General features: G+C 45.1%; 1 protein-coding gene across 1 annotated transcript in view; it reads right to left on the reverse strand.

Moving 5' to 3' along the window:
* LOC121862130 (homeobox protein unc-42-like) overlaps positions 1–16,540 on the reverse strand; it is a 75,861-nt gene that overhangs the window by 45,966 nt on the left and 13,355 nt on the right. The window contains exons 2-3 of the mRNA XM_042360143.1: positions 12,833–12,960; positions 11,984–12,091 (exon numbers count right to left, since the gene is read on the reverse strand). Coding sequence (XP_042216077.1) covers positions 11,984–12,091; positions 12,833–12,960 — 236 coding nt within the window. The remainder of the gene's footprint in view (positions 1–11,983; positions 12,092–12,832; positions 12,961–16,540) is intronic.

A 16,540-nucleotide genomic window follows, 5' to 3' on the forward strand; every position in this document is an offset into this window, starting at 1 on the left:
GCCGACAAATTATGCTGAGACTATAAGACCGCCTTTAACTTATCCAAAGTGGCCGCCAAATTATGCTGAGACTATGTGGTTGCCTTTGACATATCCAAAATGGCCGACAAGTTACACCAAGACTATGTCGTAGGTGAGGGATTTTAAAGACAGACGTATGCTTTAATAAACAAACACACAAACACTTATAGATAGACAGACAGACAGACGAATATATACACAAACAAACAAACAGACAGACAAAATCACACACGGCCAGACAGGTAAATACACAGAGAGATAAACACACATACAAACATACACATAAACACTTAGACAGGCAAACAAAACACACAAACACCAAAAACAAACATGACATAATATATATTTTTTCAGGTGTGTGAGTGTGGCTGTAATGTGTAATTTGATACCTGGGGAAATTAAATAGAATTGGGGGCAATTTTAGGATAATTTTGGCTGCCACGTATACGGGAATGATATAAAATTGTGAATAATTCTGCAAAAAAAGACACGGGAGACGAAATCAACATGTTTGTCATCGTGTGTAGGGAGGGGGAAAAGGGGTGAGTAAGGGGGGAGGGGGAGAGGTGGTAGGAGGGGGAGAGGGGTGTAGGGAGAAACGGAGAGAGGTGTGGGGAGAAGAGGAGTGGGGAAGTGTGTAGGAGAGGTGAAAGGAGCGAGGAGAGGGGTGTAGGGAGGGAAACGGAGAGAGGTATAGGGGAGAGGAGGGGTGGAGAGATGGGTTTAAGAAAGGGGAGGTGAGAGGTGTGTTGAGAGGGCACGGAGGGAAGGAAGGAGAGGGGTGTGGAAATGATAGAGAGGGAGGGGTGAGTGGTTCTCGTGTTAATGAAGGAGGCGTGGAGGAGCGAGAGAGGGGTGAGAGGTGAGGTGATTGGGAGAGAGAGGGGTAGTGAGAGAGGGTGTGAGGGTTAGGAGGAGGTGAGAGAAGCCTGTGTTAATGAGGGCGGCGTTGGAGGGGCGTGAGGTGATGAGAGGGAGTGAGAGGGCAAGGGAAGAGGTGAAAGGGAAGGTAGATGGTGTGAGGGGGAGAATAGAGTTAGGAGGGAAGGGAGAGGGAGGGATATGAAGGGGGAAAGGTAGAAATGAGGAAGGAAGGAAGGGAAGGGTAGATACTGGTCTGTGTATAAGTGTGCTTGTATTTAATGTGTATTGTGTAGAGAGCATGAGGGTGTGTGTAGTGGGTGTAGTATAGTGGAGGTGTTATGGCTGTGTTTTGACCGTAAGGAACCACTTGTTGTTGTGTATGACGTATTTGTTGTTGGTCTTGTACTTATTCCTGCTCCTCGGCCGACCCTTGCACCTTCACCTAGATGTTTTCACCTCCTCAACCAGGCTCTGCACCACATCCCTCCTCCTCCTCAACCAGGCTTTGCACCACATCCCTCCTCCTCCTCAACCAGGCTCTGCACCACATCCCACCTCCTCCTCCTCCTCCAGCCGTTGCAGCAGCACCAGCGCGTGGCACTAGACGTCTCCGCATCCATATATTGAATCAATAAGGAGCAATTTACCGGGTGGGTTGGCCCGCTCAAGATCTGCCCGGCAAACAAATAAACCACTTTGGCATCCTTGATTTCACCCATAACCACATTTGAGGCGGCCCGCTCTGCTGGTCCACCTCCCAGGAATGTCTCTCTGGGAGGGTGGGGAGGGAAGGAAGGGGTTATGTTTTGGAGGGAGGTGGGGAGAGTAGGTAGGGGGTTGGAATGTCTTGGAGGGAAGTGGGGGGGAGATGCCCCATGAAGAGAAAGAAAGACGAAGTAGAAGGAGAACGAATGAAAGGAGGGAGAAGAAGAAGAGGAGGAAGAAAGGGAGGAGAATAAAGAGGAGGAAGGCAGGGCAGCGAGCTAATCTGGCCACACCTTTCCACTAACTATTGATCAAGAGTGATTTGATGACCTAAAGAGACACTGTCTGTAGCTGAGCACTCTAGCTCTTGGAGACATTAAATAGCTCTTGGAGACATTAAGTAATTTCTGGAGATAATTATTTCCCTTTTGGAGACAATCATTATTTTGGGTATGGAGACAAATTTAACATTCTGTTGGAGGATGGGGGAATAGATGTGGATAGGGGGAGGCAGGTGAGATGGATGGGGGAGGATTAGGGGGTTGGGTTGGTGTGAGGAGGTGAGAGATCAGTAGAAGAGACTGAAGCTAAACAATATTCAGATCATTTTGTCATTCACGAGGTACAAACGGCACTCAATCCACCCCTTACCATCCCTCCCTCCACCCACCACCCCACCCCTCCACCCACCCACCCACCCTCCACCCACCCACCCACCCACCCACCCACCCACCCACCCACTTCACCCACCTTTACCGATCGTATTTTAGCGGAGCCAGTTATTGGGACAATTGAGTAATATAAAGGGATCTGATTATTGTGTGATAGCGAACCCGATTATCATTAGCGTACATGATCCCACACACACACACACACACACACACACACACACACACACACACACACACACACACACACACACACACACACACACACCACACACACACACACACACACACACACACACACACACACACACACACACACACACACACACACACACACACACACACACACACACACACACACACAATTGCAACGATTTGTCAATTCCGATTCACATTCTTTTATTGTATTTTTTTGTCCAACTCGATCCAGCCAGAAAGATTGTATAAATTGGATGTGATGGTGCAGGTATGGTGGTGATGGTGTATGGTGATGGTATATGGTGATGGTGCAGGGATGGTGTTGGTGCAGGTATGGTGATGGCGCGGGGATGGTGATGGTATGGTGGTGATGGTACAGGTATGGTGATGGTGCAGGGATGGTGATGGTGCAGGGATGGTTTTGGCAGTGGCTGAGGTGTAGTGATGTGGGTTATGATGGTGATGTGGTGTGGTAGTATAGTGATGAAGCTAGTATGCTGATGTTTTGATAGTGTTATGGTATTAATGGTGAAAGTGTGTGTGTGTGTGTGTGTGTGTGTAATGTGGAAATAGTTCGTTAAATTCCGTCCTCAACAGCATCAACATTTCTCAGTAAACTCTACGGTAAATGCAACCCTGATTTACTTTACTCTATGACGTAAGCCGTAGGGAGTGTGTTGTTGTTCGTGTCTCACCCACCCATCACCCCTGCCCGACCCACACCCCCACCCCTCCCGACCCACACCCCCAACCCCTCCCGACCCAAACCCCTACCCCTCCCGACCCACCCCTACCTCCCGACCACCCTACCCCTCCGGCCACACCCCTACCCCTCCGACCCACCCCCCCTACCCCTCCCGACCCACACCCCCTACCCCTCCCGACCCACACCCCCTACCCCTCCCGACCCACCCCCTACCTCGACCCACACCCCCTACCCTCCCGGCCCACACCCCAACCCCTCCCGACCCACCCCCTACCCCTCCCGACCCACACCCCCTACCGACCCACACCCCACACTGGCCAAAGACAAACGTTAGGGGATCAGGTTTGTTTGATATTTAGTGTTCATAATGTGCTCGCCAAGATGCACCTAACCTAACACTAAGCTAACCTAATCTAACCTAATCTAACCTAACACTATCCTAACACAAAGCTAACCTAACACTATCCTAACACTATGCTAACGCTAACCTAAGACTAACCTAACCTAACCCAATAGATATCATGTTAGGAAGGGTGTTTAGATCGTATATTGAATATCTTACACATCAAAGGTCCTCTCCTGCTCTCTGTGTTGTGGTAATACTGTTGTCCCGTAAACCCCCACAGCCTCGTAAAGATCTAAGCGGTGGTGTTATGTGCTGGATATATCGATAAAAATAACCCATTATGTAGTTTACCTGAAGAATCTCCACCCTAGCTTATTTCACCTGAAGATTAATCACCCTAACACTATTTGAGGAGATGAGGTTAGGTTAGGTTAGGTTAGGTTTGGTTGGGTTTGGTTGGGTTGGGTTGATTTAGTGTTAGGGTGATTTGATAAACACGAATATTTTTATATACGACAAATTAAACGATTTATCGGTGATGAAAAATAAAAACAGGAAATAAAACAATCAATTAAAATCTATAACTTTAAAGACAAAAAGAAAGAAAGAATCGTAGACAAAGAAGAAAGAAAATCAAGAAAGAAGAAAAGAAGTCAATGGCGCTGAAGACAAAGGAAAACTTTGAACTCGCTTCCTTATGGTAAAAAACGGGAGGAAATGTGACGGGAGAGGCCGTGGCTGTCAATTACCTGTCACCTGCAGTCAGCTGGTGACGCCTCGCTACACAACAGCTGGTGAGATGTGGAGAGGGTCAAGCACCACCTTCACCACCATTATCATCACCACCACTACCACCGTCTCCACCACTACCAGCACCACCTCCACCACTACTACTACTACTACCACCACCATTATCACCACCTCCACCACTACCACCATCATCACCACCACCACCACTACCATTATCACCACCTCCACCACTACCACCATCACCACCACCACCTCCACCTTATTCCGGACCATCTGTGTGGAGGTCGTCTATGTACCAGTGTGTGTGAGTGACAGTACCAGTGTGTGAGTGACCGTGAGTGACAGTACCAGTGTGTGTGAGTGGCAGTACCTCCGGCGTGCGTGTCAAGAAAGAAGGTGAAAATCGTTGTTATATTAAGTCGTACTGTCATTCAGAATGTATTATACATGTGAATTCATTCCCACCCAAGATTTCCTTCCGTCCTTCCTTCCTTCCATCCTTCCTTCCTTTCATCCTTCCATCCTTCCTTCCTTTCTTCCTTTATCTTTTCTTCTATCCCTTCGTCACCCTCAGCTTCCTTCCTTCTCCATCCTCCTTTCCTTCGTTCTCTCTTTCTCTGTCTTTTCCTTCACTTCTTTCATCCCTCCTCTTCTTCCCTCTCTCCACTTCCCACTCCTCCTTTCACCTTGCTGCCTCCACATTCTTTCCTACCTCCCTTCCCTTCCCCTCCCACACTCTCTCTCCGCCTTGCTTCCACGCACAATTCATCCCTCCTTTCCTCACCTTCTCCATCCCTCTCTCCTCCCCCTCACTCCCTTCCTCTCACCCTCTTCCCTCCCTTCCTTCGCCTCGCTTCCACGCCCCCTCCCACCCTCCCCCTCAGCCAGCCAGAGACGCCCTGGAAGAAGACAAGCGCGCCATTATCTGTCTTTTTCATTGTGTGTGCACCAACCAAATTATCATAGAAAAATGAACACTGGCTTTTCTCTCGGCTTGTAAAAAGGACGGAGCGGGTAAAAATTTACATATACATTACGTATTAGCATTTTGTACGTCGCTCAGCGCTTGATGAGACGCTGGCTGCCTGATGCACGATAATACCCGAGTGAGGCGCCTTCACCCCCCCTCCCTCCCACCCCCTTACCACCCTACCCTCCCACCTCTCTCCCCCCCTCCCTCCCTCCTACCCCTCTTCCTGTGCCATCTTCTTCGTTACTAACTCGCCTGCTTTATTTTATTTTATTCTTTCCTTTTCTTTCTTATTTCTTTCATCTAACTCCTTTTTTTGTGGTGTTGTTGGTAACCTTGGTGAGATGAGTTTGTTTTGTCTTTGTTGTCGTTTGGGGATTATTTTTGTTGTTGTTGTTGTTTACGGTCTTAAAGGTGGAATTCTCTCTCTCTCTCTCTCTCTCTCTCTCTCTCTCTCTCTCTCTCTCTCTCTCTTTTTCTGTCTGTCTGTTTTAACCCCCAGGTAAGAAAATCACCTGCAGATTAACCTCTAGCTTATTTTGCCTTAATATTAATCTAACCTGGCATAACATTCACCTCACCTAACATTCACCTCACCTAACATTCACCTAAAGTAACATTCACCTCACCTAACATTCACCTCATTTAACATTCACCTAAAGTAACATTCACCTCACTTAACATTCACCTCACCTCACCTAATCTAACCTCGCCTAAACTGGGGGGGCGCTAATCATCAGGTGATCCTTACAATAATTGACTTTTTTTCCAGGGATTAAAGACAAAAATATTGTTTTAATTATCACTTTAGATTTTTTTTTTAAATTATGTGAATTTTTTTAATTATTGGTTTATATTTATTGAGTTTTAACAAGAACCAAAAACAAGAATAATGATTTAACTTTAAATATCTAAACCAAAAATGATAATGTATGTTTTACTGGTTTATTGAGGTTAAAACTATGATGATTAGAGATGCTGTTCTTAGATACGATACTAATTGGTCCCCGCGACGAGTGCTCTCAGAAGGTAAACAATGGGCACCAGCTGTATGACAACACCAACCTTTATTTATATACGTTTATCTTAACCTTCTTTATCATATTGTGAATTATACGATATTAATTAACTTTTTGGTGTGTTTGAGGAATTGTGAAAGAGTGCAAGGAGTCTAAGGTTATATCCCGCGCTTTTCATCACAATTAATACCATATATTTTTCTTATGCTTTTTACATTATTTTTTTTTATTTAAACTTAATATTAATGAAAAAAACAGGTAATTAAAATATTGTAAATCACTAAACGATATAAATTACTCGTGAGACGATATCCAATCCAACTATGTAAACAAACACGATCTTGATAACCCTCGCTATATAATATAAGTGTTATATATTTGTCTCGCCATCCTACATCAGAATCTATTGTTTGTGTCTATTATTTGTGTTAGTCTATTGTTTGCGTCTATTGTTTGCGGGGAGGAGGAGCAGGGAGTAAAAATGGTGGGCTTGAAAATATGATATGAATTTCCAAAGACTGAGAGAGAGGGTTCCCGCGGCGCCATCGACGAGGCCTGGAAAATGGCGTAATTGGAAAATGAAAGAAAATGGAAATCACGCTGGCTGGCGGAGCTGCTTATCCAAGTCTCCCCTCCCCTCCCTCCTCCTACCATCATTCCTCCTCCCTAGGTCTTCCCTCCAGCCATCCTCTCCCTCTCGCTCTTGCTGTCTGTCTGTCTGCTTCCCTCTCTCTTCCCTCAGTGTTCTCGTATATTTTCTTCTTTCCTCCCTTCCTTCTAACCCTCCTTCCTGTTTCCTTCACTCTCCATTCCATTCTTTCTTTTTCTCTTGTCCTCCTCCCTCCTCCTCTCCTCCTTTATTATTCCTTTTCCCTCTTTTATCTTCTGGTGGATGCCCCTGTTCGCCTTCCTCCCTCCTCCCTCCTTCCTTCCTTCCCCTCACCCCACTTCTTTCTCTCTGTCTCTGTCCTCTTCCTCTTCCTCCCACTTTTTATTCACTTCCTCTGTACCCAAATTTACTGCTAGTTTGGATCCGATAAATGTCTCTGTCTGTCTGTCTGTCTGTCTCCTTATCCTCGCCCCTCATATCTCACCTTCTCCCTTATTGTTCTTGTTCTCCATCATCATCATCATCATCATCATCATCATCATCATCATATCTTTTCGTTTTCTTATTCTGTAAATTTTCTACCACTTCCTGTTCTTTCTTTCATCATATTTTTCACTTCTTTTCCATTCTGTTCTTCGTTTTCATCTTGTTATTTCATTTCTCTCCTTCTCTCTCCACATTTATTCATTTATCAATTTTCTTGTTTCCACCAGATGAGGAACAATGGACCTATGACGACACCCTAAGAACCACCTCTACGTTCAGGTAAAATATGAGCGATGTTTCTTTGACCTAATGTAGAGTAGTTAAGGGCAACTTTACCTGTTATAGATACGTTAATTAAGGTCAAGTTTACCTGTTGTAGATACGTTAATTAAGTTTATGTAAGGTAAGTTATATAGTAATTATTTAGGGTTGAGAAAATAAAAATTATGACCTTGTATCACCTCCCCTTAGGGCGTCTCTAACCACACGTCCAATGACCCACCTAACCTAAACTTAACTCGTGTTTTGTGTTAGTACATAATGAACACACACACACACCGTCCCTGGTCCAGCATCTACGAGACAACGTCCCAGTTTTATATCGTGAGAACTCGCCACTGCTCTTTGTCTTCCTCCATGTCCTCTCCACTTCTTTTTTTTTTCTCTCTTCTCTCTCTCTCCTTCAACTCAACTCATTCACCTCCCTCCCTCACCTCCCTACCTGCCTCTCTCTTCCTCAGCTTCCCCTCTCCCCTTCTTCCACTAGCTCACCCCCCTCCTCCCGTGTTCCTGTGTGTGTGTGTGTGTGTGTGTGTGTGTGTGTGTGTGTGTGTGTGTGGTGTAAAACAGGTAACAACAACCAAACAACATCCCAGGAGTAACAACAGGAAGGAGGGGGCGAAGAGAGGAAGGAAGGAGGAGGGACCTACCACCCCCATCATCCCCAAACCCTCTCCTCCCCTTCCACCCCCTTCCACCTCCCCCTCTCCTTCATCCACATCACACCTGAAAATACAACAACGAGTCCAAAAAAAAAAAAAAATTGCATCCACGATTTTTGTTGGGAAGTTTTGTCGCCCATTTGAAAGTATAACAACAGGCTAGGAGGCAAACTTAATAAGCCACACCGGGACAAAAGGTGATTTTTCTCGGCGGATCTCTAAACATGATTATGATAAACCGAGCGACACTCAAACCCGATTATGAAAAGCAGGATATGTGCCTTACTCACTAGCGGGGAGGGGGGTTGTGTGTGGGGGGGAGGTGGGGGTTTTGTGGGAAGGAGGAGGAAGGGGTTTTTGTGGGGAGGAGGGGTTTTGTCCTGGGGGAAGGGAGAGTGTTTTAGGAAAGATTTTGTTCTTAGATGTGATGATGGGGGGAGGTGGGGTTAGGTTTTGTTTTAGAAGTGGTGGTGGTGGTGAGAGGAGGAGAGGAAAATCATATTATAATCCAACTCCCCTTCTTTCTCCCCCTTCCCATCCCCTCCTCTCCTCACCTCCCCCCTTCCTTCCCTCCCTCCTCACCTCCCCCTTCCCTTCCCCTCCCTCCTCTCCCCTCCCCCTTCTCCTCCACCTCCCCCTCCCCTCCTCCTCCCCTTCCCTACCTCCCCTCCCTCTTCTCCCCCTCCCCCAAAGACAGAGCTTTGCCGACATATCTTCTGTTAAAGTCATTAAGATAATAATTATAGTTTTGTTTATTTATGTCTTAATTGAGGGGGGGAAGTGGGGTGAAGTGGGGATGAAAGGTGAGGTGGGGTGAAAGGGGAGGTGTTGAGGTTACCTGTGACCTAATTACAGACGGATGATCCACATTACCTTTCGTGTTGTATAACCATTGAGGCTTTTTATTGAGGAGAGAGGGGTGGGAAGGTTTTAGAGAGAGGGGGGTGGAGAGTAATAGGGGGCACGGGAGGGAAGAGGAAAGGAAATGGAGAGGAGAGGAGGGAAAGGGTGGGAAGAAAGTGAAGATAGGTGGAAGGTAGGGTTAAGGAATGTAAGGGAAGGTAAAGGGAACGGAGAAAAGGGTAGTGGAGGGGTGAGGAGGGTAGGGAAGAGGGGACATGGAGACACTTGGAGGACTGGAAACCTGAATTTTGGAGACATTTGAAGAGTTGGAGATCAAATTAGTGGTTAATTGAAGAAAATTACGTCATATTTGGGGGTATTTAAGGAGCATGACGTCATATTTGGAGGTATTTAAGGACCATGACGTCATATTTGGAGGTATTTAGGACCATGACGTCATATTTGGGGAATATTTAAGGACCATGACGTCATATTTGGGGGTATTTAAGGTCCATGACGTCATATTTGGAGGTATTTAAGGACCACGGTCTTATTTTGGATGTAACGATAAATAGGAGGAAGGAGAAGAAGGAAGAATAACAACAACACAAAGAGAATGAGAGTGGAAAAAAAATAAGAAGAAAAAGACAAAATGAAAAGGAAGATGGAAAAATATATTACCAACTTCTTTCTCTTCCTCCCACATTATCAACATCCTCCCCTGCCTCCTCTTCCTCTTCCTCCATTAACAACTTCCTCCCCTTCCTCCTCCCCATTATCACCTTCCTCCCCCTTCCTCCTCCCCATTATCACCTTTCCTCCCATTATCACCTTCCTCCCCTTCCTCCTCCCCATTATCACCTTCCTCCTTCCTCCTCCCCCATTATCACCTTCCTCCTCCTCCTCCTCCCCATTATCACCTTCCTCCTCTTCCTCCTCCCCCATTATCACCTTCCTCCTCTTCTCCCCCCCATTATCCAGTACAGCATTAGGAGACATATACAAGTGTCTGGTCATTTAACATAAAATTATCAGTCGGTGGGGTAATTCTGGCTTCGTTTTTTCCCCTTCTTATTTCACGTTGAATTGTGGTGATTAGGTTATGATAATTTCTTACATAGAACTAATATTGTTAGGTTATAATAGTCTTTGTGTGTTGAGTTATCGTAGTAAGAGAGAGTGTGTGTGTGTGTGTGTGTGTGTGTGTGTGTGTGTGTGTGTGTGTGTGTGTTGGAAGGAAGTGTGTGTGTGTGTGTGTGAGAGAGGAAGAGTGTGTGTGTGTGTGTGTGTGTGTGTGTGTGTGTGTGTGTGTGTGTTGAAGGAAGAGTGTGTGTGTGTGTGTGTGGGAGAGAAGATGGGGGGGGCATCTTCAAATCATGTTATTGTCTAATGAGAATTTTCTTAACGTAATATTATTTTTTCCCTTGGTTTAATTACAGTGTTGTTTAGTTATATTTATTATTTTTCCTGGTTTAATTATAACGTTTTAATAATTAATTTTGGTCTATTTTTTTACTTATTTTTTATTTTTACTTTTTTTAACTTTTATTTTTATTTTTTTTGTGTTATTTGTATTATTATTTTTGTTTATATATTTGCTCACACACACACACACACACACACACACACACACACACACACACACACACACACACACACACACACACACACACACACACTGCAGAACCACAAGTAACATCACATCATGGCCACAGGTTTGAGCTTACGCTGTATGTTACTTCATTTCCCAATACAGGTAACCACATTCATTAATCACAAATCCACTTAAAAAGCAAGAGTATTAACCTCCAGGTGATGTCCAGTCTACTCCTGTCCACCTCACTCCCGTCCAACCACTCTACTTACTCTACCTCTACTCTCACTCACTCACTCTCACTCCCACTACTCTCCCACTACTCCTGTCCACTCTACTTACTCCACTCTACTTACTCCGTCCACCCACTCACCTACTTACTTACTCTGCTCTACTCTACTCTACTCTGCTCTACTCCACTCTACTCTACTCTACTCTACTCTACTCTACTCTACTCCTGTCCACTCTACTCTACTCCACTCTACTCTACTTCCGTCCACTCCACTCCACTCTACTCCCGTCCACTCCACTCCACTCTACTCTACTCTACTCTACTCCACCGATACGTTACATTCGTTCGTTCGTTGATTTGGTTCACTGTTCGTCGTTATGTTAGGTCATTAGGGTCGTACATGTTATATTATTGTAGGGTGGTGACGTGGGCGGGTGGTCAGTGTTGGATGTGTACCACGGACAACTATGACGACACTGCTGGCTTGTTTGTTATTGTTATTGTTGATGGTGGTTTTATTAGCAGTAGTTTTGTTGTTCGTATTTTTGTTGTTGTTTTCATTATTATTGTCATCACTATTGTTAATATTGTTGTTGTTGGTATTATTATCGAAAGCAGAGGACACGAACCTAACCTAACCTAACCTATCCTAACGATCTAACATTCTTAATGGTATCTGACAGTGGAAGGTTTTTCTAGATAAACAGACAGAGATCACATCTGTAGATTATGATGGAAAATTACTTACCTTTGATATAGAATAAATAAACAATATTATCTTATTTTCTATCTAGAGAATTTACCATTTATTTACAGTGTTTTCGACCTACCACTTTCAGACAACATATTAGCTACACATCACTTGAAACCAGTCATAGAAAACGAGGCAAGGGTTGACTCACCTTGATAAGTTACTCATACATCAATAGAAACCAGTCATAGAAAACGGGGCAAGGGTTGACTGACCTTGATAAGTTACCCATACATCAATAGAAACCAGTCATAGAAAACGGGGCAAGGGTTGGCTCACCTGGATCCTGGCCTCGTTGAGTTTAGTCTTCCTGGCCAGCTCCTCCCTGCAGTAGATGTCCGGATAGTGACTCTTGGAGAAGGCCGCCTCCAACTCCGCCAGCTGCTCCTGTGGGAGGGGGACACCGGGCTAAGTGGGGGAGGCTGGAGGGTGCAGGAGGAGGGGTGGGAGAATAAATGGGAGAGACACTAGAAGGGTGTTTTCAGTGCGTGCAGTGACGTCATGCGAATAAAGCCAATCAGAGCACTTATTCCCTGTGACGTCATTGTTCAGTAACCAATGTTGATGATGCTTTTAGCCTTTACTATTCTCAATGATTCCTACGGCAATATTTTACTCTCTCTGTGGATCTTAAGTGATATCTAGGTAAAGTCTCAGTTCAGTTTCGGCGCCATATTTAACGTGATACAGTTAGTTAAAGGAATTATTTTACGTAGGAACTTTTGAGAATTTGTGGCTTTGTTGACATCACGTTGCCCTTAACCCTCCTGCCATCACCTATAGCTGAGACAGACAGACAGGACAGAAAGAGACAGACAGACAGACAGAAGGACAGACACACAAAGACTGAGAAAGAGAATAGATTAGGAGATAGAGAGGCGAGACAACTAGAATGAGAGAAAGAGAGAACTAGAGATTAGAATGAGACACAAATACCGTTAGAGAAAGAGAGAGTGAGAGAGCATGAGAGAAGGAGATGATCAGAGAGGAGAGGTAGAGAATGAGAAATGGATGGAGAGAGAGAGAGAAGTTCCAAGAAAGAGACAGACAGAGAGAGAGAAAGAGAAGGGTCAGCAGGTTAGACAGGAGGGACGGGCGTAGACAGACAGACAGAGGACAGTAACTGACCTGTGTGAAGGTGGTGCGATGTCTCCTGCGGGCGGGGGTGGGGCAGGTGGTGGGCGTGGGCGTGGGGGAGTGGCCTGTGGTGCACATACCCCCCTCACTCTTCACCTTTTTGAAGGCTCCGTCGCCCCCTACGTCAAGAGACCAGAGTCGTGTTAGGGTGGTAGTGGTGATGGTGACGGTGGTGGTGGTGGTGATGGTGGTGGTGACGGTGGTGGTGACGGTGGTGGTGACGGTGGTGGTGGTGATGGTGGTGGTGACGGTGGTGGTGGTGGTGACGGTGGTGGTGATGGTAGTGGTGGTGATGGTGGTGATGGTGGTGGCGATGGTGACGATGGTGACGGTGATGGTGACGGTGATGGTGGTGGTGGTGGTGGATGTTGGTGAGTGAGAATGGGTAGTGAAGATGATTTTCCTGGCCATGATAGTGACAATGATGATGATAATGATGATGATGATGATAATGACGATGAACATGATAGTGATGATGATGATGGTGATGACAATAATGATAGTAATGACAATAACCTTAACATACAACATATATGAATATAATAATAAATTAATATATTATTTCTTCAATATTTCAAAACAAACAATATTTTCCACAATCCCCTCCCCTCCCCCTCCCCTCCCCCAAAAATAAATGGAAAGAAAATTATTATCATTTTGTGTATGTTCATATTAGCCTGGTCAAAGGTTAAATTAACGATGATATCTGGGTGTAAGGAGAGAGAGGAGGAGCTGGGCACATGCACCCATAATCTCTCTCTCTCCTCTCTCTCTCTCTCTCTCTCTCTCTCTCTCTCTCATCAACTACTTCCTTCCTTCCCACTATCACTTTGTCTCCATGCACCTTTCTTCTTCCCTCCCTCCCACTGAACCTCTCCTTTCTCTCCCCTCTGCCGACCCTCCTCCTCCCTTCCCCTCCCTCCCTCCTCCCCCTCCTCCTTACCTCCCTCCCCTCCCTCCTCCTTCCCCTCCTCCTCCTCCTCCTCCTCCTCCCTCCCTCCCTCCTTACCTTCCCCTTTCCCCCTTTCTCCCCCTCCCTCCCTCCCCAGTATACATAAAAAAGAACCAATCAATAAACAATTTGTAATCAACTCGTATTGATAATCCCCCATAAATCCCTCCTGGCCAAAGAGACGGTATAAAGGGATTACTGGGATTTAGTGAGGTGGTGAAGTGCTCTAACACACCCTCAAGTGCGTCCTGGTACTTGAGGGACTTGATCTGTCACTCTCAGGGGGGATTTGGAGGTACTTATGAGGGCCTTTTAAATGGTGATACTTTAAAGTGTGTGTGTGAGTGTATGTATTGGTGTCTGTGCTCCTGTATATATGTATGTATGTGTGTGTGTGTGTGTCTGTTTGTATGTGCATGTGTGTATGTAACTCTGTCTCTTTGTGTATATATGCATGTGTGAGTGTAGCTGTCTCCGTCTCTGTATATGTATGTGTGTATGTATAAGTATTGCTGTGTGTGTACATGTGTCTGTGTAACTGTGTATGTATTTCCCAGAGTAATCCTAATATACATACCTCTTAAGTGAAGTATCAAGAGACACGCTAAATTGAAGGTGTTTACTGTACGCTCAAGTAACGTGATATGTACACAACACTTAAGTGGACCATCAAGGGGAAATTTGACCTGTCCTCAGGCTCATTCAAGTGGTGTTTATTTTTTGGACACTCAAGAGTGGATTAATCATTGTGGTGTGTGTGTGTTGGCAGTGTTTGTATGGCCTATTTTGGTGGAAACACACTACTACCACACACACACACACACACACACACACACACACACACACACACACACACATATTACCTCAGCTGTTAGCTAGCCACTACACGCTGGGCAGCACGTGTGGGCGGCCGTGATATCACCTTGAGTCACGTGTCCCAGCCCGAAAAAGGGTGTGTGCGTGCGTGTGTGTGTGTGTGTGTGTGTGTGTGTGTGTGTGTGTGTTTGTGTGTGCAAAGAAAAGCCAGATGCTGTTAATTTACGCGTGTTGTTATGGACGTCACAGCTGCACAAATCCGAGAAAAAAAATCCTGACTCAGAAAATCAAAATAAAATCCAGGTATTCTCAGGTTACATCACGATATTAGTTTACCAATGGAGGCAAAATCCGGATCTCAAAATTAATCCCCCTATACGAACGCTGGCTGGTGACGTCATAACTGGGAGAAAAACATAATAAATAATACGTGAGAACTGTCCCTCCTATATTAAAATTATTCACACTCATTTATTTTGGGTTTAGAAATTAATCAGCTTTAAATTGGTTTCTCTCTGCAGCCAGTCAGCCTACGTCACAGATGTAAGCAAAGATAGCGTTCGTGTAAGGCTGAAAATTTGACCTTTCTGCAATTCTTTTTTTTTTTGTAGGGGGTTTTGTTAGGTGAGGTTAAGGTTGGGTTAAGTGGGGGGAATAACTGCTGTAATATGACAACCTGACAGATATTTACCCCATTGTTAAATTAAGGCTTTTTCTATCCTTGTGTTAAGTTATTGTAGACGATATAATGCTAAAAACAGTCAGTATAAATGACCGTGAAATATAGCGTCTATGTTTATGTAGTTGAGGAGTTTGGCCACCAGGGGGAACTCATCTTTCAATGTTTATCAATATAAATTTGTCTTTATGTACTTAACACTTTTGAGACTACTGAGTGAGTTGGAACGAATAAAATGGTTAATATAAAATGAGAGACCGTCTGGTAATCTCTCTCTCTCTCTCTCTCTCTCTCTCTCTCTCTCTCTCTCTCTCTCTCTCTCTCTCTCTCTCTCTCTCTCTGATACTAACAGATACTAAAAATGGCACAAACCATTGTTGTTACATAAGCAGTCATATTAAAATGGTACCGACTATAAGAGGTGTTATAGAGGTGATGGTGCTACAGAGGTACGGTGGTGTTATAAGTACTGTGGTGCTATAGAGGTACAGTGGTGTTATAGAGGTACAGTGGTGTTATAGAGGTACTGTGGTGCTTCTACAGAGGTACAGTGGTGTTATAAGATACTGTGGTGCTATAGGGTACAGTGGTGCTTCTACAGAGGTACAGTGGTGTTATAAGTACTGTGGTGCTATAGAGTACAGTGGTGCTTCTACAGAGGTACAGTGGTGTTATAGAGGTACGGTGGTGTAGAGGGCCCTTACTCGTCTCACAGCTTCAGCTCCTGGATCGACCCCCGGATGGTTCGTTAGTCGTAATAGGATCATGGTGGCAGGGAGGGAGAGCTCTCACTGTCTCTCCCTCCCTCTTTCTTCCATCCATCCCCCTCCTCCCCTCCCTCCCTCCCTCCTCTCCCTCCCTCCCTCCCTCCCTCCCCTCCGTCCATCCCTCCTTCCATTACTCCGTCCCTCTTCCTCCTGATGTAGCCCCTCCCTTTTACCTTCTGTTCCTCTCCCCTTCTCTCAGTCCATCACACTCTCCTCTCACTTCCACTCATACCCCCCTTCTTCCTCCTCCTTCCCCCCCTCCTCGCTTCCTCCATTTTCTTGGCTCTTCATCCTTCTTCTCGCCCCTACACTCTCTCTTTTCTGTTTCCTCCTTCCCTCAGAACCGTAATAGAATAAAGTTCCACATTATAAAATTTATGTCTCGTATCACAAGATTTTTTTTTTTTTTTTTTTTTTTCTCTCTCTCTCTCTCTCCATAAAAATGGAAAAAAAAGCATATCGATCAATACTTTTTTAAAAGAAGA

Source organism: Homarus americanus, unplaced genomic scaffold (assembly GCF_018991925.1).
Source record: "Homarus americanus isolate GMGI-L3 unplaced genomic scaffold, GMGI_Hamer_2.0 scaffold25013, whole genome shotgun sequence".
Classification (NCBI taxonomy): domain Eukaryota; kingdom Metazoa; phylum Arthropoda; class Malacostraca; order Decapoda; family Nephropidae; genus Homarus; species Homarus americanus.